This window comes from Macaca thibetana, chromosome 9 (genome assembly GCF_024542745.1).
Source record: "Macaca thibetana thibetana isolate TM-01 chromosome 9, ASM2454274v1, whole genome shotgun sequence".
Classification (NCBI taxonomy): domain Eukaryota; kingdom Metazoa; phylum Chordata; class Mammalia; order Primates; family Cercopithecidae; genus Macaca; species Macaca thibetana.
Genome location: NC_065586.1, coordinates 17,588,609 through 17,615,744, shown reverse-complemented (window position 1 = coordinate 17,615,744; position 27,136 = coordinate 17,588,609). Strand labels below are relative to the sequence as shown.

Below are 27,136 nucleotides of genomic sequence, written 5' to 3'. Positions count from 1 at the left end.
GTTAGAAGAACTTCTTCACAAAGAAGAAAAATGATTTAAGTCAGAAACTTGGATCTACATAAAGAAAAAAACAGCATTAGAGGCTGGGCAGGGTGGCTCATGCTTGTAATCCCAGCATTTTGGGAGGCCAAGGTGGGAGGATCACTTGAGGATGGGAATTGGAGACCACTCTGGGCAGCAGAGCAGGACCTCATCTTTAAAAAAATAATTAGCTGGGCCTGGTGGCATGCACCTGTATTCCCAGCTACTGAGGAGGCTGAAGTGGGAGATTACTTGCGCCCAGGAGGTTGAGCCTGAAGTTACCTATGATTGTACCACTGCACTCCAGCTAGGCGACAGAGCAAGATCCTATCTCTTTTAAAAAAAAAAAAAAAAAAGAGGAAGAGAATAGAGATGGAATACCTGAAGGTAAAAATAATAACTTTTATTTTTATTTTTCTTCTTAATCTAACAGAAAATAGTTTATTCAAAATAACAGCAACAAGGTATTCATTACCTATGATTTTACATATATTCTGATATTCTTATGTATGCTTCCATGTAAGTAGAATGAATGAATGCTTACTTCATTCATTCTACTTACATGGAAGGAAGTAGAATGGGAGGAATTCATAATACTTTTATTATTATAAGGTACTTGCATTATGCATGAAGTAGTACAGTGTTATCTGAAAGCAGACTTAGATTAGTTGTGAATGTATATTGAAAACTCCTGGGCAATTACTTAAAAAAAAAAAAAGTTTTTAAAAAAAGTCCCAGCTACTCAGGAGGCTGAGGCAGGAGAATGGCGTGAAACCGGGAGGTGGAGCTTGCAGTGAGCCAAGATTGCGCCACTGCACTCCAGCCTGGGCACCAGAGCGAGACTCCGTCTCAGAAGAAAAAAAAAAAAAAGTATAACTGATATGCTAAGGAGATAAAATGGAATCATGTAAACTGCTTAATTAAAATCACAAAAGCCAAAAGTCAAAAAAAGAGTGAAATAGAAAATGGGAACAAAGAACATGGGCTATGAATAGAAAACAGTAACAAATATGGTAGATATTAACACAAGTATATTAACAGTCACTTTACATGTCAATGGTCTACATACTATACCAATTAAAAGACAGAAATTGTCAGAGTGAATCAAAAAACAACACACAACTATATGTTGTGTATTAGAAACTGACTTTAGACATAAAAACACCCAGAGATTAAAAGTAAAAGGATGAGGACAGGCACAGTGGCTTTCGCCTGTAATCCCAACACTTTGGGAGGCTGACGTGGACAGATCACTTGAGCCCGGGGTCCAAGACCAGTCTGGGCAACATGACAAAACCTCTTCTCTACAAAATACAAAAATTAGCTGAGCATACTCAGGAGGCTGAGATGGGAGGATCACTCAAACCCGGGAGGCGGAGGTTGCAGTGAGCCAAGATTGCACCACTGCACTCCAGTCTGGGTGACAGAGTGAGACCCTGTCTGGGGGGGAAAAAAAAAAAAATGTAAAAAGATGGAGAAAGATACATTACGCTAAAACTAGTAAAAAGAAAAAGCTGTATTATTTTCAGACAAATTAGACTTCAGAGCAATTAAAGTTATCAGAGATAAAGAGGAACACTACATAGGGTTCAATTCTCCAGAAAAACAAAACAGTCTTTAACGAGTATGTGCCTATCAAAAGAATGCCAAAATACATGCAGCAAAAATTGATAGAACTGCAAGGAGAAATAGAGCAGCCATTATTCCACATGGACACTTCAACGTTCCTCCATCAGAAAAGAACAGGTCAGGCTGGGCACGGTGGCTCATGCCTGTAATCCCAGCACTTTCGGAAGCCAAGGCGGGCGGATCATGAGGTCAGGAATTCAAAACCAGCCTGGCCAATATGGTGAAACCTCGTCTCTACTAAAAATACAAAAATTAGCCAGGTGTGGTGGCAAGGCTGAGGCAGAAGAATTGCTTGAACCCGAGAGGAAGAGGTTGCAGTGAGCCGAGAACGTGCCACTGCACTCCAGCCTAGGCGTCAGAGTGAGACTCAGTCTCAAAAAAAAAAAAAAAGAAATGGACAGGTCAGGTAGGTAGAAAATCAGAAAGGACACAGTTGAACTCAACAACACCATTAACCAATTGTATATCATTGACAATTGACATCTATGGACTACTTCATCCAAAAACAACAGAATACACATTATTCCCAAGCTCACACGCAGCATTCACCAAGACAGACCACCTTCTGGGCCATAAAACAACCCAAGACAAAAATCTAAAACAAATAGAAATCACATAGTGATTACAATGGAATAAACTAGAAATCAATAACAGAAAGATAGCTGGAAAACACCAAAGTATATGGAGATTAACACACTTCTAAACGAGAGTCAAAAAAAAAAAACTTAAAAAGAAATTTTAAAATATTTTGAACTAAACGAAAATACAACTTCTCAAAATTTGTGGGATGCAACAAAAGCAGTGGTTAGAGGGAAATTTATAGCAGGGAATACATATTTTTAAAAAGAATCAAGATCTAAAATAATCTAAGCTTCTACCTTAGGAAACTAGAAGAGCAAATTAAATCCAAACTAAGAAAGCAGAAGAAAACAAACAACAAAAATTAGAGCAGAAACCAATGAAACTGAACATAAGACCAGTACAGAAAATCAGCACAACCAAAAGCTACTTATTTTAAAAGATCAATAAAACCGATATGCTGCTAGCCAAGCTAAGCTAAGGGGGGAAAAAGAAAAGAGAAAACACCAATTACTAATATCAGAAATGAAAGAAGGAACATCACTACAGATCCCATGGACATTAAAATGAAAATGAAGGAATATTATGAACAACTCTATGCCCACAAAATTGATAACCTAGATGAAATGGACCAATTCCTTGAAAGACAAAATCTGCTGAAATACATACAAGAAATAGACAATCTAAATGGCCCACGTCTATTTAAAAAATTGAATCAATAATTAATAATCTTCTAAAACAGAAAGCACAGGCCCAGATGGGTTCACTGGTGAGTTTTACCAAACATTTAAGGAAAAAATTCTGTGTAATCTCTTGCACTATATAGAAGCAGAGGGGATACACTTCCTAACTCATTCTATGAGGCCAGCATTACTCTAATACCAAAACTAGACAAAAATATTACAAGAAAACTATAGGTCAATATCTCTCATGAACATAAATGCAAAAATCCCCAACAAAATGTTATAGGTAGTAAGACAGGTATGAGCAGGGCAGGAGAAGGTTCTCACCCACTAGGAATGTTGGGTGATTCAGCAATTATCACACTGCCTCTCTAAAAGTGATAAATTGGCAGCCTGCACCAGGGAGAAACAAGCTCCTAACAGTCCACAAGTGTTAACATTAAAGTGTTAATTGAATGCAGGCACCAGGGAGAAGCAAAAAAAGGGGCTCCAATAAAATCCCAGGTATTGGGTGAGTGAGCCCAGGCATGTGCATTAAGAGACAAAATGGCAGTATATGACCTTCCCAGGACACGCCACAGGAAAAGGGAAGAAAGCCTCCGATGGGCATGCATCCAACTTCCTAAACACACTGTGCATGCTCACCTCCCAGGTATAAGGAGGGCACTGCGCATGCGGGCCACCCACCTTAAGGGAAGAATCACAGGAAAGGGGCCACCTATGGAGTCCTGGGATCAAGGTTCAACACCGCACTCATTCTTCAAATCGCCCACTCGGATCTCTTCCAAGTGCACTTTCCTTTCTTTCCTGCTGTAAAGCTTCTTAACAAACTTCTATGCCTGCTCTGAAACTTGCCTCAATCTCTTTTTCTGCCTTATGCCCCTCAGTTGAATTATTTCTTCTAAGGAGGCAAGAATTGAGATTGCTGCAGACCCGTACAGACGCACTGCCAATAACTCGGACACCTTCCACTGGTAACAAAAATATCAGCAAACTGAATCCAACAATGCATAAGAATTATATATGCCATGACCAGTTAAGATTCATCCCAGGTATGCAAGGCTGATTCAACATTTGGAACCGTTACCCTCCAAGAAATTAGAAGACTCTTTTCTGGGGGCTCTATGTCAGCCCAAGACGAAAGACCTGAAAACAGTAATATTGCAGGGGGAGGAGTGGAGACGCAGAATTCCATAGTCAACGGCCCACCAGACCAATCTACAGTGAAGTTAAAAGTCAGTGAGACCTAACCACATGATGAAAATTTCCAATGTGCTTTTGATTTCTCCAGTATTAGCCATGAGCAAACAAGCAAGCTATTTGGAACTCTTTTTTTTTTTTTTTTTTTTTTTTTTTTGAGACGGAGTCTCGCTGTCACCCAGGCTGGAGTGCAGTGGTGTGATCTTGGCTCACTGCAACCTCCACCTCCCAGGTTCAAGCGATTTTCCTGCCTCAACCTCCCAAGTAGCTGGGGCTACAAGTGCATGCCACAACGCCCAGCTAATTTTTTTGTATTTTTGGTAGAGACGGGGTTTCACCGTGCTAGCCAGGATGGTCTTGATCTCCTGACCTGGTGATCCACCCACCTCGGCCTCCCAAAGTGCTGGGATTACAGGCGTGAGGGAACTACCTTCTAATGTGGAAGATAAAGAAAAAGACCAAAAAAAGAAAAAGAAAAAAGCAACTTAAGAGAAAAAGAATATAAGTAGAAGAAAAAATACTTTAAAAAAGTCATTATATTCCAAAACAACAGCTGTACAGAAGCAGAGGGTAACCAGTCTTGACTGGAACACTGCAATTCAAAGAGCAGATATGCTGAAAGATAACATCACCAAGATCCTCAACAGCAGTCTCCATTTTTTAAACAGAGATGGGTTGGGGGGAGGGTGGAAATGACTCATACCAAGATTTTTATCTGTAATGGTTGCTCTTGACCATGTGATAATGAAATTCTTGCTTCCATACTCTCCTCTATGCCCTGCTGCCTAGATCAACAGAGTACACTTATTTCCTCATTTTGACCTACTACTGAAAGCGGAAGGTAGGTCATGTGAGTTTAAATGCAGAAAATAGAAAGCAGTCAACTCTGACCAAATATTTTACAGGTGTATAATACCTGCTATATATCACAGCATCACCTGCTAGTTAGTTACTACCACTGGAGAACTAAAATAAGCATCTAGTAAAGACCAAGTGGATAATAACCAATGGGTATTGGTTAGGTAGGGTACCTACTTAGCTACCCTAAAATCTTCTAACATAGAAGATAGCAAAAGCAGATTATTCACACAAATTAATTCCTTGCATAAGAATTAATACACAGATCCAAACAATTCGTGATCTCAATAAAGCAATTTACTTGCAGGCAATTATACAATTTGAACACATACTCAGTGTCAGGCCTCTGAGCCCATGCCAAGCCATCGCATCCCCTGTGACTAGCACGCATACGCCCAGATGGCCTGAAGTAACTGAAGAATCACAAAAGAAGTGAAAAGGCCCTGCCCCACCTTAACCGATGACATTCCACCACAAAAGAAGTGAAAATGGCTGGTCCTTGCCTTAAGTGATGACATTACCTTGTGAAAGTCCTTTTTCCTGGTTCATCCTGGCTCAAAAAGCTCCCCTACTGAGCGCCTTGTGACTCCCACTCCTGCCCACCAGAAAAAAAACCCCCTTTGACTGTAATTTTCCTTTACCTACCCAAATCCTATAAAACGGTCCCACCCTTATCTCCCTTCGCTGACTCTCTTTTCAAACTCAGCCCACCTGCACCCAGGTTATTAAAAAGCTTTATTGCTCACACAAAGCCTGTTTGATGGTCTCTTCACACGGACGTGCATGACAATCGGCAAAATGGAATAGCCTTCTAGTCCATGCCATACCCTACCAGAAGTAGCTTACAATCGAAGAAAGGAAATGCAACCAACAGATAGACTTAAATGTAAGATTGAAAGGGTTTCAAATAACGCAAAGCCCAAAGCAAACTGAAAGAAAGGCAAAGAGCCTGGAGAGAGAGAAGAGGAGAATCAGAAAGGGCTTCCTGATATATTTAGAAAATAAGAAGAGGACAGAATAATGAATTCATGTTTCTAATTAAGTGAATAAAGTAAAAACTAAAATCAAAACAGAAAAGAAGTATAATGAAGAATCTAGGCTGGCTGAAATACACATTACTTTGTGAAAGTTTGGAATAATAACAGAACAACATTAAGACCTAAAATACTAGCTCAGGTATTTGTACTGCTTCAAGAAACATCAGAATGCCAAGAGTTCTAAACAAGGAAATAAAACAACAAGAACTGGATGTTTTTGAAAAACATTAATCTATCACCAATATGTGAAAGTGGTTTGGAAGAGGGAAAAGCAGAGAACTAGATCAAATTTACCTATCATTGTTCAAGTTTTGGTAATATATTGTAAATCCCTTGAAAATAGTAAGTTTTACTTTGGGGAATTATTTCAGTAACAATGCTCTCAGTCTAAGTGCTCAAAAAATGATAAAACTACTCATGTATCTGCAATATGGAAGCCACAAAAAATCATAGTAACACACTGACCTTAAATAATACCTGGTTTCATGGTTTTCAAACTTAACTTTCAAATGCAGAAACCCTCTACAATGCACTGCTAACTACTCAGAGGGCTAGCATACTTCCGATGCTAATTACCCAGCCAGCAAAGACTTCACAAGTTGAATTCCATAAGACTCCCTTCACTTCAAACCTCAGGCACAAGCTCTGGGGTCCCCAGGCACTTCTGACCAACTGGATACAAACGGGGAGTTGCCACTATCCTTTAGGATTGATAATTCACTATAGCAACTCACATAACTCAGAAAGCACTGTACTTACAATTAGAGTTTTATCATAAAAAACACAAATCCGGACCAGCCAATAGAGATATGCAGTTGTCTCTTGGTATACATGGGGGATTGGTTCCAGGACCTTCCACAGATACCAAAAGGCATGGATGCTCAAGTTCCTAATATAAAATAGCATTGTATTTGCATAAAGCCTGTGCACATCCTCCCATATACTTTAAATTCTCTAGATTACTTATCATACCTAATTCAATGTAAATGTTATGTAAATAATTATACTGCATAGGGCATAATGACAAGAAAAATGTCTCTATGTGTTTGGTACTGACATGATATTTTTTCCTCTACAAGTTTTGATCCACTGTTCTTTGAATCCATGAATGCAGACCCCCAGATACAAACAATCACCTGTTTAGAGCTAGATCTGGGAGGGTCCGAAACATAAAGCTTCTGTGCTAGGAAGCTTCATCACCCTCTGAGCACATCAGTGTGTATCACCTACCAGAATGCTCAACTGAGCTTCAGTGTTCAGAGTTTTTATCCTGTTTTATCAAAACAAACAACCTGTTTTACCAAAACAAACATTTAACTCTGTGAGATGAATCCACACATCACAAAGCATTTTCACAAATAGCTTGCTTCTAGTTTTTATCGTGGGATATTCGGTTTTTCAGTGTAGGTTTCAACGGACTGGGAAATGTACCTTCATGGATTCTACAATTGGGGTTTCATTATATAGGTATGATTTATGAAATAACTGACCACATAGTGGAACTCAACCTCCAGGTCCCTGTCCTTCCAGGAGGTCCTGTGACTCAAAGCCCAAATCCTTTCATCACATTGTTAGTCCTTCTGGAGTGGCCAGCCCCCAGACTGAGTCATCTTATTAGCATAAACTAAGCTATTATCCCAGGGGCCCATCATAAATAACAAAGATGCTCCTATCACTCAGAAAATTCCAAGGATTTAGAGGCTCTCTCCTAGGAAACAAAGACTATTCAAATTATTTATCATTCAACACTCTATAAAAGAATTTTATCTTAAAAGAAACCCAATATATACACAGCAAACCCAAGTGGAAGTGCTCTGATTGAGGAGTTTCAGAGCCTGCTTCCTAGGTACTCAACCCCTCTAAAGCCCAAGAATATTGAGTGAGTCATTCTGAACAATATCACTTACTTCATCTTAAAAAAGGAAAGCATGTTATTACTTTGGTCTGGTAGTGCATTTTAATAATTAATTCATCATTCTTACTGACTGGTAGCCAAGTAGGCTTTTTTTTTTTTAAGTGCATTTTTTAAAAGAACACACTTATATTCTAAAACCTGCCACCTTATTTAAAAACGTAATAGCTAAGCATATTAAAACTTATTAAGAAGTCAACAGTTTATCTGATCAAATATAAATTGCCTATCATAATTGAGTGCTATCTTACAGTTCCTGAATTAATGATATACCCAGGAACACATGATACAGTTATCAGCAGATATTATGTTGAACACTCATGAACTACTTCATTACTTTCCTACACATAAATAGAATCAGCATCTGACTCAAATTTGTATGGATGGATCAGAAACACAACCCACTTTAGAAATCTAAAATTGTTCACATCAGTTATTCAGGCTGCCTCAAAATCATCAAAATCAGTGGCACAATTCTTCTCAATTATAAAAGAACAAGTATTTTTTTTTTTAATCAGAAGAATATAAACTACCTACAACATGGTTCTGTGAATAGCAAATGAAGCCAAAACTATTTATTTTCTAAGAAAGGTTTGTGGGAAAAGGAAAAGTGACAAAAATAACAGACTTGCTTCTAAAGGATTCAAAGCTTCATAATGATCTCATCTTATCCTGAGATTATCCTTACACTAATACTCAAAAAGAGAAGATTGAGAAATCTGCCCAGCAGTACCCAGAAAAAACACACACAGAGACTCATTTGAATTTCAATAGTTTTTTCAATAGACTGGAGAACTTTTTTCTGATAAACAGCTACTTTTGATTTTTCTCAAAGTTAATGACTGTCAAAGATCTGGGGAGGTGAGAAATGCTGACAGGATGACTTCGCGTCACATTTAGGCTGTGGGGAAAGGACTGTCATTCAGTCAGCCCAGATACGTAACAGTTCATTAAAAATGGCCAATGGAAAAGTAAGTCGGAAAGAAATTATCCTCTTTGCAAATCAATTCTTCAAAAATCTTTCATCTAATGTCCCTAATCCTCCTGGAAATTGTATCTGCAAAGAAAAAGCAACCTGAAGTTCTGCTAACCAGAAAAAGAAGTAGGTATCAAAAGAACGGCATGGAAGGATTTCAGGGAGGAGCGCAAAACAGAAATGATAACCTAAAAGCATTAGAAACAACAGCTTAGAGGAGAGGTAAAATAGGGACAGAACCAAAGAATACAAGTTCTTAATCCAGTGGATATTAGACGGTAAACATACTCATATTCGGAATTTTCACATTTCTCTCCTATGTTTTGACAGTAACTGATTGCACACCTTAAAATCCAATAGTCCCCACATCTATTTCTAACTTGATTATAAAAGGAGCTAAAACGTATCCATTGGTTACTATATTCAGGTGCTTACGCTAAGTGCTTCGCATGCATCATCTCCTCAAAACAAACTTACTGAGGATTAATGAACAAATAAGTATGTCAAGCCAGAGAATCCACATCTGAAGAGCACAGTGGCATAAAACCAGTAAGGAGTGAAATACACCTGTAAGAAAAAAGTGGAAGGTGAGGCTGAAGAGTTACAAAGCCAAACGTAAGAGGCCTTACATGCTCTGCTGAAAAGTTCAAAGTACTGTGAAAGTTGTAGATTCTCTGGAATTTTGTTTTTTTGGTTTTTTGTTTTATTGAGAAGGAGTCTTGCTCTGTCGCCCAGGCTGGAATGCAGTGGAGTGATCTTGGCTCACCGCAAGTTCCACCTCCCGGGTTCACGCCATTCTCCTGCCTCAGCCTCCCAAGTAGCTGGGACTACAGGCGCCCGCCACAACGCTCGGCTAATTTTTTTGTATTTTTAGTACAGACGGGGTTTCACTGTGTTAGCCAGGATGGTCTCGATCTCCTGACCTCATAATCCGCCCATCTTGGCCTCCCAAAGTGCTGGGATTACAGGTGTGAGCCACCATGCCCCGCCCTCTCTAGAAATATTTTAAACAGAGGGGCCACGCGTAGATTTACATTTTAAAAATATCAAGTTTTTTACAGTTTAAAAAACTGGAGGCAGGGAAGAATAGCTGGAAGCTACTACACTAATCCGAGAGAGTGGTGATCTAAACCTGGAATCCTTGAGGGCATATTCAGTACCACGGTATCTGGCAGAGGGTAGACAGGATACATTTGTTGTTTAGGATGTACAAAATTATAACTACAGTGGTCAAGAATTACTCCCAAGTTCTTGACTTGTATGACTAAGTAAACTAAGGTACCAACTATCAAAACAGATGAAAAGCATAATTGAGAAGAAAAATTTCAAATGGTTTTGAACATGCTGACCTTGAGATATTTGAAGCCTATTCAACTCTGGTAAAGAGTTAGAATGTCATGTGTTTTTACAAGTAATCCTCATAGCATCCGCATGACGTATAATGGATATTTCTATCCCTATTTACCAAAGTAAAAAGTGAATTCAAAGGGGTCCTATACCTATCCAACTATATATTGTGTCCATTTACTAAAAGTAAATGCTGCAGGTGCAATTTAAACCCAAAGTCCAAGGTCTTTCTATCATACCACACTTCAGGAGAATGTGACACTAACATTTAAGATTCATCTGGCTTATGATTTATGAGGCTGATTGGACTCAGCAAAGCGGACTAAAAAAATGTCCAAGTATGTAGGACGTGGACTGGCCCAAAGCAGTCTGACTGGGAACACAAATATTCTATTATAGAAACAAAGACATATGATGATTTAGCAGAGGCAGGGAAATGATTCAAAGATGCCTCTTGGGTTTCAAGTCAAGATAACCACAACACTAAAATATTACCAAACTGGATGGGCCCGGGTGTCTCACAGCTGTAATCCCAGCACTTTGGGAGGCTGAGGCAGGCAGATCACTCGAGGCTAGGAGTTCGAGACCAGCCTGGCCAATATGGCAAAACTCCATCTATATTAATGTAAAAAAGATTTAAAAACAAAGAAAAATGCTAGCAAATAATGAATGAAGAGCCAGACTGGGAAAGTTAACTTCAGCTTTCTGACAGATGAATTTGTTTTGGAGGGAAAAAGAACACAAAATAGAAATACAAGACTGATGTTCTAGAAAAATATCGATAATTCATTATTTGATAAATAATTATTGAGTGTTTTCTATGTACCAGACACTATCCCTAAGGCATTAGGGGAAAAAAAATGAAAAGTTCTCATCTTGATGGAGTTTACATTCCACACAAAAGATAATCAATTAATGTCAGGTAACTAAGTACTATAAAGAAAAAAAATGGAACAAAGAAACAGAGTGAGAGAGTAAAGATGCATTTTTTAAAATTTATTTATTTACTTTTTTAAAGACAGAGTCTCACTCTCTTGCCCAGCCAAGAGTGCAGTCATAGCTCACTGCAGCCTTGACCTCCCAGGCTCAACCAATCCTCTGGATTCAGCATCCCAAGTAACTGGGACTACAGGCATACCACCATGCCAGCTAATTTTTTTTATTGTTTGTAGAGACAGTGTCTCATTATGTTGCCCAGACTGGTCTCCAATTCCTGGCCTCAAGGAATCCTCCTGCCTCACCCTCCCAAAGTGTAGGGGTTACGGGTGTGAGCCACTGCATCCAGCCCAAGATGGATATTTACAGAAGATTATTAGGAAAAGCCTCTCTTAGAAAATGACGTTTGAACAGAGTCCTGAATGGGTGTGATGAATATCCAGACCTTCAAACACCTGGGTGAGGAGTATCCCAGGCAAGGAGTACCACATAGCTACAGAGTCAGGAAGGAGCTTGGAGCGTTCAGATTCAAAAGCCTGGAATTCAAGAGAGTGAGTTTGGAGAGCATAATCATATCAGACACAGAGGAAGGAGCCATATTGTGGGCCACAATAAAAAACTTGCATTACAACCTTTAAGTAGGATAGGAAGCTACTAGAGAGCTCTGAGCAGGTAAGTGACATTATCTAACATTTTTAAAAGATCACTGACCTTTGTAAATGAGAACTGATTGTAGAGGCAAGAGTGGTAACAAAGAAACCTACCAGAAGGCTCTTGCCACTGACTATGAGAGATAACAATGACTGAAGTAAGGTAAGAATGGTGAGACAGAGAAAGGTGGTGATGTGTCCGGAGTTTGTTCCCTCCCGTGGGTTTGTGGTCTCGCTGACTTCAAGAATGAAGCCACGGACCTTTGCGAGTGTTACAGCTCTTAAAGGTGGCACGGACCCAAGGAGTGACCAGCAGCAAGATTTATTATGCAGAGCGAAAGAACAAAGCTTTCACAGCGTGGAAGCGGACCCCAGCTGGTTGCCGCTGCTGGCTGGGGTGGCCGGCTTTTATTCCCTTATTTGTCCCCGCCCGTGTCCTGTTGATTGGTCCATTTTACAAAGTGGTAATTGACCCATTTTCCAAACCTCTAGCTAGCTACAGAGCGCTGTTTAGTGCGTTTTTACAGAGCACTGATTGGTGCATTTTACAAACTTCTACTTAGCTACAGAGCGCTGATTGGTACGTTGTTACAGAGCACTGATTGGTACATTTTACAATCCCCTTGTAAGACCGAAAAGTTATCCAAGTCCCCACTCGACCCAGGAAGTCCAGCTGCTTTCACCTGTCAACGAGATTCTGGATATATTTTTAAAGTATAGCCAAAATATCTTGCTGATATGATGAATGTGAAGTGTGAAGAAATAAGAAGAATGATACTCCTAGACATTGGAGCTCAGTGACAGGAAACAGTTAATCATGTTCTCTACTGAGAAGGGCAAGGATGAAGGAATGAGCAGGTTTGGGCAAAGAACTAAGAATTGAGTTTTTGAATGTTTGTTTTTAGACTCTAAGCAGAATCCAAATGGAGATGCTCAGTAAGGAGATGGATATCTAGGTCGAGAGCTCAGGCAAGAGGCTGAGAGTAAGAACATAAATCCAGGAGTCACCAGAATACACTAGGTATTTAAAGCTAAGAAATTAGATGAGATTCTTTTTAAAATCTTAATAAAAAGTACAGAAATTTTTCTAAGTGCTTTACAAATATTAACTCAACCTTCTTAACAACTCTCTGAGGTAAGAACTATTATTACCCTTATATTCCATATTAAAGATAAGGAAACTGAGATACAGAGTATCTAAGCAACTAGCCCAAAATCACACTGCCGGTAAGCAGCAAACCTGGGACTGAATCCAAGCAGTGTGGCCCCAGAGTCTGAATTATTAACACTAAGCTAAATTGCTTCCTAATACTCTAGGGGAAAAAAAAGGTGGAAGGAGAGAAGAGGCTCCGGAACTGAGCCCCAGGGCACTCAACTTTAAGAAGTTGCAAAAAGGAGAAGCAAAAAAACTTAAAAGAAGCTAAGTAGAAAATAAGAAAAAGTTTGGTGTCCTGAAATCCCATGAATAAAGTACTGTATATCAAAGAGGAATGCTTAAGAGATCAACAAACAAATGGACTAGAAAGTGACCATTGGATTTGGCAAGGTGGAAGTCTAGAGACTTTGAAATAAAAACTTGATGAAATAAGTTATCTTTACATTGCTTCTAAATTCAACTCTTGAATTATAATGTCCAAAATGAGATTCATTTATTCCATAAATGTTTACTGAAAGTTCTTCAGCATGCCAAACACTGGTCTACAGCCAGGGATACAGCAGTGAACAAATCAAACAAAAATCCCTGTCCTCACAGAGCTCACATCCTAATAACATCTTTCGGTGTTTCTTCAAGGGAAAAGCTATCACCAGCATTTTGTCTCTTTATAATAAATGTTATATTATATAAATCAGTCAGTGAATTTCTGATTCTGCTTCAGATTAAGAATGAAGACAAATAATTTTGAAGACGTGCAAATGTATACAAGCGTTAAGTGATAAATAATTATATCAAATGAGTTACTTTAATGTTATGACATACTCATTGGTTATGACATAGTGAAAGAAAAAATGGTAAGTGTATTTTATACACTGTATTCTATATATTATACTATTTAAAAATAATATAGGAGTCTACTGGAATCTGCGCAAGGATTATGTACTGGGAATCTCTGAGGGGTCTTCTCAGATAAACCTTTTGGAATATTTCAATACACGGACTGTGAGAAGAGAATTGGTCCAATACCAAAACTTGAGCAACTTTTAAAAGTAAGCTTTTCTGGAGCAAAACAATGTTGCTACATTGAAGAAGTGTGCTATCTGGCAGGCTCAACTGACACATTCTCAACTCAACAAACGTTTATTAAACACCTTCTATGTAGCAACCACTCATTAAGTAGGAAAATACAGTACATATCTTTAATGCTAAGTAATTTGGTAAAGACAAAAATGCTAAAATAAGTTAGAGGATTTTGTAAGAAGGTGGAAATTAAGAGTGGACTAGTGCAGTGGTTCTCAACTAGGAGGTATTTTGTCCCTCCAGGGGGCATGTAGCAATGTCCTGAGACTTCTAAAATCATGAGTGGGGGCTGGGTGTCACTGGCATCTAGTGGATAAAGGCCAGGGATAAGGCTGAACACCCTACATTGCACAGGACAAACCCCTATGACAAAGATATTTATCTGGTCCAAACTGTCAATAACGTTGCTACTGAGAAACCCTTTGCTACAGCAATCAAGAAATGATTCAGGTATAACAAGTTGGATTCTGAGTTGGCCTTAACACATAAGGATATGTTGAAAGAGAAAAGAAAGCGTAAGCACAGGGCAAAAGCATAAAAGCAAGAAGGTGACTGTGTTTGAACTGGGTGGTACAGGTACTAGGAACAGGTTTGACATTAAGAAATTTACCTGAATCCAATGCAAATACGTGTTCACAAAGTCAGTAGAATACAAAGGTGATTGGGTAGTTGCTAGCTAAATTATACAGGACCAAGGAAACTAGACAAAGGTACTGTAAACAGAAGAAACAAGTACTAAGAAGCTGTTTTAAGTACTTCCCCTAGAGATTCATGTAGTGAGATGTAAAACTGCTTGAGAGCAGCAACTAGGCCTTGCTCATCACCGTATCTCTTATGTCACTGAGCCACTGTGTCCTGTAGTGTGTGCTAACTGCTTATTAAGTTAAATGCAATTTTCCAATTCATTAAGTATAATCGGTGATCTCCAAGGTTCTGTCCACTGCTAAGATTCAGGACACTCATTTAAGCTGGAAAAAAAAAGGTAGCATCTAGTAAGTGCCTATCACATAAAGGTACTGTAGCAGGCCCTCTACACATATCATTTAACCGCAGAATGGAATGATGTATTTTCCCCTCTTTGAAGACAAGAACACTGGAACTCAAAGAATGTAACTTGCCTATGATTTCACTGTGAGCTGAGAAGTGGCAGAGGTAAGGATGAACCTTTTTTCTAGTCTTATATAAACCTCCAAGTTTCAGTGACATGCTCTAAGGAAGAGTTAAAAAAGCAAAATTCAACATCCATCTTTCATAATTAAAATACACACAGACGTATAAATTAACTTCATAAGGTGGTCCTTATTCACAGTAATCATTACATTCTGCCATAAGGGATTTGGAAATGGTATTTGGCTTGCTTTCATTCCGCACTTGTGTGCCAAGGTAGTTCCTACGTGCGTTCATATTAAACCAAAATTCTCTCCCCGGAAACTCAAATTCCCATAATTATTATCTTCAAGCCGGAAAAAAATAAAATAAAATAAAAAATAAACAAAAAGCAAACCTATTGAACTGACATAATCAGTACCTAAAACCAGTGATTCAGAAAACAACAAAAATGTAGCACTTCAAACTCTTTCCAGATTCAACAACTTCTTCCACACTTCTTTACACTTTTTTAAGGGCAGAGACCTAGCCTAAGAGAGACATCCCAAAGGCGCAGGTCCTCAATTCGGTTTCAGCTATTGCCAAGTATTTCATCTTCATCGCTCGCACCATTTTTGAGTCTAACCTTAACCAGAGCTCCCTCCTTCAGTTACCGTTGCAAAAAGATTTTAAAATCCTCTAAGGAACCTTACCTAAAACATTCTGCCAGTTCCAGACGCTCAACATTTATTTGTCTAGGCAAGCACTTTTGGTATAGGGTTTACCATCCTAATGTAGCCGACATACGCCTTAAGCCCTTCGCTGTTCGTCCAGAAGCACAGTCCCTGCACCAGATGCTACACCAGCTGCTCCTCCCAGGCCCTTTACACCAACCCCTTCAGCAGTTCTTTGGCAACCTACAGTCCTAGCTCAAGGCCCATTTCACAGGATGAGTCCCATTTCTTTCAAGAGGATGCGCCAAGTCCTCAACCTCCTCCCAGCTCTGAAGGAGGGAACCTCAGGAAACGGGAAGAGCGAGCTCTTCCTCGGCCCTGGTCCGAGGGTCCTGAATGCAGGAAGGGGCTGGCAGAGTGAGCGTGCAGTCCGGTGAGGAATGGGCAGGGAGCAGCAAAAACACTTACCAACATCCTGATCGAAGGGATTGGTGGCAAAGAGAGGCATCTCCACTGCGTGCCGAGGTGTCCGCGGGGACTCCCCCCTCGACAGCACGGGAGTCAGGGCTCGACGTAGGAAGGAAGACTCCTCAGGCAAAAACAGCAACAGAGACTGACTCTACAGGGTCCGCGACAGCTCCTCCCTCTCACCCAACCCCAGCAACCACCCCAGCAGCGGCGGTGGCGGCGGCAACAGCACTGAGCCGAGAAAGCCCCCGCGCGGAGCTTGTCGGGAATCTGGGCGACCTCGGCACTGCCTGTCCCAAAGGTGCCCCGAGCCTGCCCCATCAGTAAAGGCTGAACAGGTAGTCCCCTCTGCCTGACTCCTCTTTTAATTAGTCACACAGAAGAGTGGGATTAGTTCTTGTGTTTCCTGCTTTTCCCTTAGCTAGGAGTCTCCGGAAGACGGGGTCCTTCAGGCGTGCTGAAGCCTACTAACAACCCCCGGAGTGACTGGGAGACCCAGGAGAAAGAAAGCAGGTTGAGTTTGGGTAGAGGCGTGCCCCTTTTTTCCTCTCGCTCTCTCGGTTATCATAACCTTGTATTCCCTCTGGAAGGAAATGCAAATTCCTTTGGATCATCTTCTAGGTAAACAGTTTAATTCGCTGCGTGAGGTGACAAATTTTGCTCGGATGAAGTCATGGGAGCTGAACGGATTGGCCTGAATCCCAAGAGGGGAGTGTTCAGGGCGCGAGGCTCCCTCGGAGAGGCTGAGGTAACGCTGACTCCTTCCCGGGAGTCCCTGAACGCCGGGCTTCGGAATCTGCAGACAGCTCTGCTAGTAGGGCGTTGGCACCTACTGACTAACCGTGCAGTCACTCAGCAGCTGTGATGGTTGGTGACATGTCTTTCACAGCCCAAGATAGCCTCCCTAGACTGAGCAAAAAAAGAAAACAAAAAAACTGGAGCTAGAAGTTGATCAGTGAGTGATTCCTAGCAACCCAAAATGTTGATTTAATTATTTTACTTTTGAGTTTAATTAACCAATAAAAATTATTCTCTGTGTCATGGAGAAGTTTTAAGGAGGATCCACTAGAGATTTTGCATACCACTTGGAACAAACTTAGTAAGCTCATCTTGTACGTAAATTGAAATTATGGAAATTATCCCCCAAATTACGGCACCTCCAAATGTAGCATGGAAACTAATACTGACATGTCAACACAGGATTAATATATAGTAAACAAAGAGTGCTTACAAAATTCATTAAAAATGAAGTCCCACCTCTAAAAGTGAAATGTTCAAATTAAAGTAGCAGTTACATAATGTTTTGTCATTTAGGTAAAAATTACAAAGGATCGGCCAGGCGCGGTGGCTCACGCGTGTAATCCCAGCACTCTGGGTGGCCGAGGCGGGCGGATCACCAGAGGTCAGGAGTTCAAGACCAACCTGGCCATGGTGAAATCCCGTCTCTACTAAAAATACAAAAAATTAGCCGGGCGTGGTGGTGCGCGCTTGTAATCCCAGCTACTCGGGAGGCTGAGGCTGGGAATCGCTTGAACCCGGGAGCGAAACTCCGTCTCAAAAAAAAAAAAAAAGAAAATTGCAAAGAATCAGGGATGTGAGGAATGAGACACTCACATACTGTTGGGTGAACTGTAAATACTGTCATCTTCCCAAAGGAAATATTTGGAAGCATGTAACAAATTTTTAAAACCTTAGGACCCAGCAATTCCATTTCGGCAAATTAATCCTAAAGACATTATTTTAAAACATGAACAAAGGTATACATGGCAACATTGTCTAAAGGATCAAAGCACTGCCAACCACTAAAATGTCTCACATTAAGTGATTGGACTAATTGCTTCACCTCTTGGTGTCTCAGTTTCTTCATCTGTAAGAAACAAGAATAATAGGGTAGTGAGGATCAAATGAATTAGTACAAACAAAACGCTTATTACAGTGCCTGGCATAGAGTAAGCACTAAATAAGTGTTACTGATAATTGTAATTAATATTGGTCAATTAAATCACAGTACACAAGATGTGAAAACTACACAGCCATTTAAGGTGCATAATACAGATTCCTATTTCCATAGACATCTGAATACCTAAGTTTTCAGAAGGAAGTTACAAACCTTAGAAAATTACAAATGCCCACAATTTTAAAAGTCTGAAAGGAAATACATGAGAATATTATGACATGATTATCTCTGAGTGGCAAGATTCTAGACAATGTTCTTTGTGCATTTTATTATTCAAAATATTTTAATGATGAGCATGTATTTCTTTCAAAAGCAGAAAAAATGTTAAAACACAACAATGTAAAAAATGATATGTTGGTATCACCAGTTTCTTAATATTTTGAGGGGCCAATACCAAAAGCGTGCTTGTGTTTCATTATGACAAGTATAGAATTATTTGGAAATATCACGACTGATACGGAAGTCAGAACATTCCCTCTCAAAAATGTGCTTTGATTGCTGGGCTGACAGAATTAGGTGACAACTTGTTTACCTTAAGATCCTGAGCAGTGTCTTCGGCCATTATCGTAAGTCCCTGAGCCAGATATTGGTGGCTCAGACTGGCTGTATCAGAGCCAGATATTGATGAAAATGCGTTTGGACGTGCTCTGTACTCCGGACTGAATTACTCCGTTGCCAGCAATAAGCCAGGGCACAAACTGTTCAAGCCTTGATTATCAATATGTGTGCACTGGGAATAATACATACTAGTATTGAGAGCAGTATCCATGTATTCTGACCTAGAATGACTTTAGCTATGGGGGCAGGGGGGTCTTGATGATTAATGTGCTATATAAATAATAAACCTTTTTAAAATATAAAACTTTCAATATTTAACATAAAAGCCAAACATAAAAAGTGAAATGCTTTGTATTTTGTGGTTAATGTCCCTTATTATCACTTTAAAATACTGAAACTCTATAGAGTTTCACTTTTAGTATTACCATAGTTTTTAAAACATTTTGAAGACTACGTATCAATATCACATTAAAATGTTTCTGTAATGTTGTATGTTTAATTATGTGGTTGTTTGTCAAATGTTATATCCCTTTATCTCAGTTTGATTTTGAAAATTCATCTACATTAAAAACAAAAATACTGGCTGAGAGTGGTGGCTCACACCTGTAATCCTAGCATTTTGGGAGACTGAGGCAAGTGGATCATCTGAGGTCAGGAGTTCAAGACCAGCCTGGCCAACATGGCACAACCCAGTTTCTACTAAAAATACAAAAACTTAACTGGGCATGGTAATGGTCACCTGTAATCCCAACTACTCAGGAGGCTGAGGCAGGAGAATCGTTTGAACCTGGGGGATGGAGGTTGCAGTGAGCTGAGATCAGGCCACTTCACTCCAGCCTAGGTGACAGAGAGAGACTCTGTCTCAAAAAAAAAAAAAAACTGATATGCATTACTACAGGGAAAAGTCTATAATTTTAAAGTTCAGGAAAAGGAATATCCTAGGAAGGTTTTTAACAGTTTAATAATTCCAGTCCAAGTAGGAATGATTACTATTTCTCAGTCTTTCCTCTTCCACTGCATTGTCACTAGTTTAGTTTACACCCTCATCTCTTAGGCAAGTTATTACATTTACCTCCTGCTGTCTTTTCTCCTTTCCTACAGCTGTGGACTGAATTGTATCCTCAAAAATACAAATGTTGAAGCCCTTACCCCCAGTGTGATGGTATTTGGAGACAGAATCCGTGGGAGATAATTAGAGTTAGATGAGGGCATAAGACTGGGGCCTTGCTAATGGGATTAGTGCCCTTACAAGAAGGACACTGGATTGCTTACCGTCTCTCTCTCTCTCTGCCACGTGAGGATAGGGCGAGAAGGCAGCTGTCTGCAGGCCAGTAAGAGAGCCCTCACCAGAACCCAACCATGCTGATACCCTGATCTCAGACTTCCAACCTTTAGAACGGCAAGAAAATTAATTTCTGTTGTATAAGTCACTCACTCTGGTATTTTGTTATGGCAGCCCGAGCTGGCTAATACAGCTATTACCTCTAAACCATTCTCTGTACTACTGCCAGAATGATTTTTCTAATACACAAAGCTGATTATATATCATTTCCTTAAAATTCTTACAGGGTTTCTTCAGTTACTCAGTCATTAGTAAATATTAACTCCCATATGTGCCAGGTAACATTTTAGATGCTGGAATTACAGGGATAAAAGCTTTGTGTGATTTAGCCTTTTTGGAGTACAGCCTATGGGGAAGATAGCCATTAAATAAAAAATTAAATTAATTGCATGATTACAAGTGTGCAGAGTAGCCTTACCTTCAGGATTAACCCCCATTCTTTAGCATTAGCTCCTTAATGAACTGACCTTTCAGTAACTCATCTCTTCACAGTTTTGTTCTCCTTAGCCTCTATGTTAGCCTTTCTGAACTACTGGCATTCACCCCATGCTTTTTATATCTTCAAACGAACAACTATTTCTGCTTTTCCTGCTCTTACTCTATTTAGGTCCTAGATCTCCTGTAAACTTCCACTTCGATTTTGCTTCTTTTTTTTTTTTTTTTTTTTTTTGAGACGGAGTCTCGTGCTGTGTCACCCAGGCTGGAGTGCAGTGGCGCGATCTCGGCTCACTGCAAGCTCCGCCTCCCAGGTTCACGCCATTCTCCTGCCTCAGCCTCCGAGTAGCTGGGACTACAGGCGCCCGCCACCACGCCCGGCTAGTTTTTTGTATTTTTAGTAGAGACGGGGTTTCACCATGTTAGCCAGGATGGTCTTGATCTCCTGACCTCGTGATCCACCCGCCTCGGCCTCCCAAAGTGCTGGGATTACAGGCTTGAGCCACCGCGCCCGGCCAGATTTTGCTTCTTAAAAGCCTTTCCTGACTCAGTACCTGACTAGTAATAGGCACATAATAAATATTTGTTAATTCAATTGTTAATTGACTTCCTCTATTATAGCACTTAACGATATAATATGTGTTACAGGTGTCTATTACAACCGGGCACAGTGGCTCACGTCTGTAATCCCAGCACTTTGGGAGGCTGAGGTGAGCAGATCACCTGAGGTCGGGAGTTCAAAACCACCCTGACCAACATGGAGAAACCCTGTCTCTACTAAAAATACAAAATTAGCTGGGCATGGTGGCACATCAGCTACTTGGGAGGCTGAGGCAGGAGAATCACTTGAACACAGGAGGTGGAGGTTGCAATGAGCCAAGATCACACCATTGCACTCCAGCCTGGGCAACGAGCGAAACTCCATCTCAAAAAAAAAAAAAAAAAATGCAAATTGAAAAATTTAGTATATTAGGGCAACAACAATAATTTATTTTGCTTACAAACAGAAATTTGGTGAGAACTTAGCCGGGACCACACAGTCTCAGCAGGGGTAGCTCAGAGGCTGGAATGACTACAGCCAGGGCTACAGTCATTTCAAAGTTTGCTCAGTTACATGTCTGGCAGTTGGTCCTAGCAGTTGGCTGAGTCACTGGGGTTACCAACCAGAACAACAACATGGGAACTCCTATGTATCTGCTTGGTTCCTCTCAGTGTGTTGGATGGGCATACGACTGAGTATTGCAAGGGCCAGGAAACTGCCAGTTTCTTAAGACCTGGGCTAGGAAATAAGCACAGCATCATTTCAGCCATATTCTTTTGGACAGGCAGTCACACATGTACACTTAAGGGAAGAGGAAATAAAATTTACCTCTTTGTGGAAAGAATGTCAAAGAATTTTGGGGTCATACTTAAAAGCTACCACAATATTGTAACTTTTTAATTGTATAAGCATTAGTCTGTGAATCATTTTTCTCTATTTCTGAGCTCTTCACGGTAGGTATTCCATAAATGTTTGTTAAATGTAGTAAATAAATAAAATGTATTATGATTAAAATGGCAAACCTCCATTACTGGTCATGAGAGAGTAACAGGATCCAGACTTATCTTTTTACAATAAGCAAATAGAACATGGACAAAATATATGGAATGATTTCAAACATGGGACAACAGGCAGCACTGGACTATGATTTCAAGAAGAAAGGAAGCATATGCAGTGAGCCCAATGATTGCAACAGCGTTCTGCCTGGAATCAGTTTCTAGGCTGTGGCACAGGGAGGTGGGACTCAAAAAGAACCCAAAGGTCTTACTGCACTGAAGAGACAAAAATCAAGGTTTGAGGAGGCCAAGAGACTAGAATTTGGAGGGCAATATATTAGGAGGGTGCTATGCAGAGAAGAGCTTTAGAAATCTGCACAAGGGGCCAGGCGTAGTGGGTCACGCCTGTAATCCCAGCACTTTGGGAGGCTGAGGCGGGTGGATCACCTGAGGTCAAGAGTTCGAGACCAGCCTGGCCAACATAGTGAAACCCTGTCTCTACTAAAAATAAAATTAGCTGGGTGTGGTGGCAGGTGCCTGCAATCCCAGCTACTCAGGAGGCTGAGGCAGGATAATTGCTTGAACCCAGGAGGCAGAGGTTGGAGTGAGCCAAGATCGCACCATTGCACTCCAGCCTGAGCAACAACAGCAAAACTCCATCTCAAAAAAAAAAAAAAAAAACCTGCACAAAGGTTCCCCTTGGGGCTTTGAATGCTAATCTAGTCATGGGTACGGTAAAGCTCTACAAGTTTGGGCAAAGCACGTTTAGGCAAAGACCTATTACTAGGGAAGCAAAATCTGAAAAATCCCGAGTTCATACAAGTCAGGGAATCATTTCAGTTCTCGAAGCCAGAGGGAAAGAAAATGAGTAGAACACATTGAGTGTTAAATAAATACCCCAAAAGGCTAATGTCTTAGTAGTGGGGAGTGGCCTGACAGGGAGTCTACCTCTACCTTTGCTCTAAAAAAGCTGAAAGAGTAACTCTTGAAAGGTAAGCTGGGCAACATAAATTAGGGGCAAAACAAATTATGAAACTCTTAATAGGAATGCATATATTTATGGCATTCAAAAATATAAAATTCTTCAATGGCCAGACTCCAATAAAATATTACTGAACGCATAAAGGGGCAGGAAAATGTGGCTAATAACCAGTAGGGCAATCAGTCCATGGAAACAGAACCGGAAATTAAAGAGATGATTGAATTAACATAAGAATGTTTAAGGCCGGGCGCGGTGGCTCATGCCTGTAATCCCAGCACTTTGGGAGGCCGAGACTGGCGGATCACGAGGTCAGGAGATCGAGACCATCCTGGCTAACACGGTGAAACCCCGTCTCAACTAAAAAATACAAAAAAACTAGCCGGGCGAGGTGCCGGGCGCCTGTAGTCCCAGCTACTCCGGAGGCTGAGGCAGGAGAATGGCGTGAACCTGGGAGGTGGAGTTTGCAGTGAGCTGAGAAGCGGCCACCGCACTCCAGCCTGGGCGACAGAGCGAGACTCCGTCTCAAAAAAAAAAAAAAAAAAAGAAAAGAATGTTTAAAAAGTTCTGTGATCAGTATGCTTAAGGACTTACAAAAAGATGAATATAACGGAGAGAAATAAAAGGCATCAAACAAGAAGCAAATGGCAATTCTATAGATTAAAATTACGCTATCTGACATAAAACTTCCACTAGATAGAATTAATGGGAGTTTAGCCGGGCTTGGTGGCTCACGCCTGTAATCCCAGCACTTTGGGAGGCCGAGGCGGGCGGATCACCTGAGGTTGGGAGTTTGATACCAGCCTAACTAACATGGAGAAACCCTGTCTCTACTAAAAATACAAAATTAGCTTGGCGTAGTGGCGCATGCCTGTAATCCCAGCTACTCGAGAGGCTGACACAGGAGAATTGCTCCAACCCGGGAAGGCAGAGTTTGCAGTGAGCGGAGATTGCACCTAGCCGAGGTCATGCCATTGTACTCCAGCCTGGGCAACAAGAGTGAAACTCCGTCTCAAAAAAAAAAAAAAAAAAAAAGACATTTTCTCAAATTTAATGAAAACTATATTCTTACAAATCTGAGACTGTAAGTGAACCCCAGTCAATAAATAACAACAACAACAATGGCACTAAGGGACGGATGATCAAATTACTGAAAATCAATAACAATAAAATCTTAAAAGCATCCAAAAAACAAAGACACATTATATATAGAGGAATAAAGATAAGAATTACTGTAGACTCCTAATAAAATTGCAAAAAAAATTTAAAAGAGAGTGGATAGTACCTTTAAAGTCCTAAAATTTAAAAATTGTCAATGTAGAATTTTATATCAGCAAGAATCTTTTTCAAAATGAAGTTGAAGTAAAGTAACTTGAGCATCTGTAGATTTTGGTATCTGCCTGGGGGTCCTGGGGCCATCCCCTGCATACAAAAAAAGCTGAAAGAACTCATCATCAGCGAAACCTACACAATAAGAAATGTTCAAGCAAACGAACAAAAATCGAGAATTCTTCAGGCAATAGAAATATGGTGCCATTTGGTGATTTGAATCTAAAAAACAAAATGAAAAGCATCCCAATGGTCATGTGAGAGTAAATATAAAAGACACTTCCGGCCGGGCGCTGTGGCTCACGCCTGTAATCCCAGCACTCTGGGAGGCCGAGGCGGGCGGATCACGAGGTCAGGAGATAGAGACCATCCTGGCTAACACAGTGAAACCCCGCCTCTACTAAAACTGCAAAAAATTAGCCGGGCGTGGCGGCGGGCGCCTGTAGTCCCAGCTACTTGGGAGGCTGAGGCAGGAAAATGGCGTGAACCTGGGAGGCGGAGCTTGCAGTGAGCCGAGATCGCGCCACTGCATTCCAGCCTGGGCAACTGAGCGAGACTCCGTCTCAAAAAAAAAGAAAATAATAATAATAATAATTGTATTATGGGGTTTATAGCATAGGCAAAAGTAAGATATATGAAAATAATATCACAAAAGATAGGAGGAGACAAATAGAAATGTAATACTGAAAGAGTTCTTACATTATACATGCAATGGTATAAATATTATTTGAAAGTAGACTATGATAAGTTAAAAATGCATACCGTAAATCCTAGAGTAATACCCCCCAAAAGAAAATCAAACAAAAGGATATAGAGAGACAATAGTGGAAATACATAAAAATTTCTTAAATTCACATAATTCAAAATAGGCAGCAAATGAGGACAAGAAGAAAAAAGAACAGAAGAGACCAACAGAAAACAAAAGTGAGATGATAGATTTTGACCTAGTCATTAATAATTACATTAAATACAAAAGATCTAAACTGCAATTAAAGGGCAGGAATTGTCAGTCTATTTTTTAAAAACAAGACCTAACTATATGATGTGTATAAGAAAGCTATTTTAAAAACAAAAACATAGAGAATATAACAATTGTATACATTTTTGCATATAATAACAGAGCTTCAGAGTACATGAAACAAAAAATGATGAATTTCAAGGAAAAATAAACAACTACATCATATAGTTGAAATTTTAACTTCCCTGTCTCAATATTGACAGGACAAGCAGAGGAAAATCAGTAAGGCTACAGAGATTTGAACAGTACTAACAACAAACTTGGTTTAATTGAACTTGATAGAATACTACATCCAATAAAGGCTGAATGTACATTATTTTCCAGTGTACATGAGTTATTTGTCAAGACAGATCATATTCTGGGATATAAAACAAATCTCAATAAATCTAAAAACATTCAAGTCATACAAAGTATATTCTCTGACTAAAAAGAGTTAAATTAAAAGTATGTAGCAAAAGGCTAGTCGAAAGTCCCCAAATATTTGGAAATGAATTAACATATTAATTAACATTTGGAAACTAAATAACAACTAATTTGCTAACCCAGGGTCAAAGAGAAATAAAAGTGAAAATTGAAAAGTATTTTAAATAGAATAAAAATGAAAACAGAGCATATCAAAATTTGTGGACAGCAATTAAAGCAGTATTTACAGAGATATTTATAGTATAATATAACACTTATGTTAGAAAAGAAGAAAAGTCTCAAATCAATGATCTCCGCTTTTACCTTAAAAAACTAGAAAAAGTAGCAAATGAAACCCAAAGTACACATAAGAAAGGCACTAGTAAACATCAGAATGGAAATCAATGAGAAACAAGACACAAATAGAGAAAACAAAAGAAATTAAAGCCAGTTTTTTGAGAAGGTTAATAAAATTGATAAAACTATAACCAGACTAATTAGGGGGAAAAAAGAAAAGTCACAAACTAACAACTTCCAAAATGAGAGAACTGACATCACTACAGATGCTAAAGATGTTAACAGGATAATAATAAAATATTATGACCAACTTTATGCCCATAAACTGGACAACACGGAGGAAATGGCAAATCCCTTCAGTGGCACAAACTAATAAAGCTCACTAAAGAAATATTTATTTATTTGTATCTTTTTTTGTTTTGTAGAGACGGGGTCTCGCCATGATGCCCAGGCAGGTCTCAAACTCCTGGTCTCAAACAATTCTCTTTCCTTGGCCTCCCAGAGTCCTGGGATTATGGGTTTGAGCCACCATGCCCACCCCAAGAAATATTTAATGTGAAAATCTCTATTTGAATTTCATGTTGAAAATTTTCAACAAAGTTAACACCAGGCCTAGATGGCTTCACTGGAAATTTTTAAAAGAGATAGGGTATTTTGGGGAGGGCGAAAGGGTGGGAAGGGGTGACGCTCTATCTTCATTATTTAGACCGTAGTAATGCTTTCATTACTACATTTTTAATATATATTGGTATATATGCCAATATTTATTAAATCATACATTTTAAATATGTACAGATACTGTATTTGAGTTACACCTAAATAAGGCTGTTAAAAGTCACCAGAAATTACATCCTTTGCAATTGTTTAGAGTTAAGATTAAAAAAAAAAAAAAACTGGCCGGGCACGGTGGCTCATGCCTGTAATCCCAGCACTTTGGGAGGCCAAGGTGGGCAGATCACCTGAGGTGAGGAATTCGAGACCAGCCTGGCCA

General features: G+C 39.8%; 2 protein-coding genes across 2 annotated transcripts in view; one reads left to right on the top strand and one right to left on the bottom strand.

Annotated features, from left to right (window-relative positions):
• The window catches only part of STAM (signal transducing adaptor molecule), a 74,990-nt gene extending 58,454 nt beyond the window's left edge, over positions 1-16,536 (bottom strand). The window contains exon 1 of the mRNA XM_050805397.1: positions 16,293-16,536. Coding sequence (XP_050661354.1) covers positions 16,293-16,332 — 40 coding nt within the window. The 5' untranslated portion in view covers positions 16,333-16,536. The remainder of the gene's footprint in view (positions 1-16,292) is intronic.
• TRDMT1 (tRNA aspartic acid methyltransferase 1) overlaps positions 1-27,136 on the top strand; it is a 687,969-nt gene that overhangs the window by 157,843 nt on the left and 502,990 nt on the right. The gene's annotated exons all lie outside the window — the stretch shown is intronic.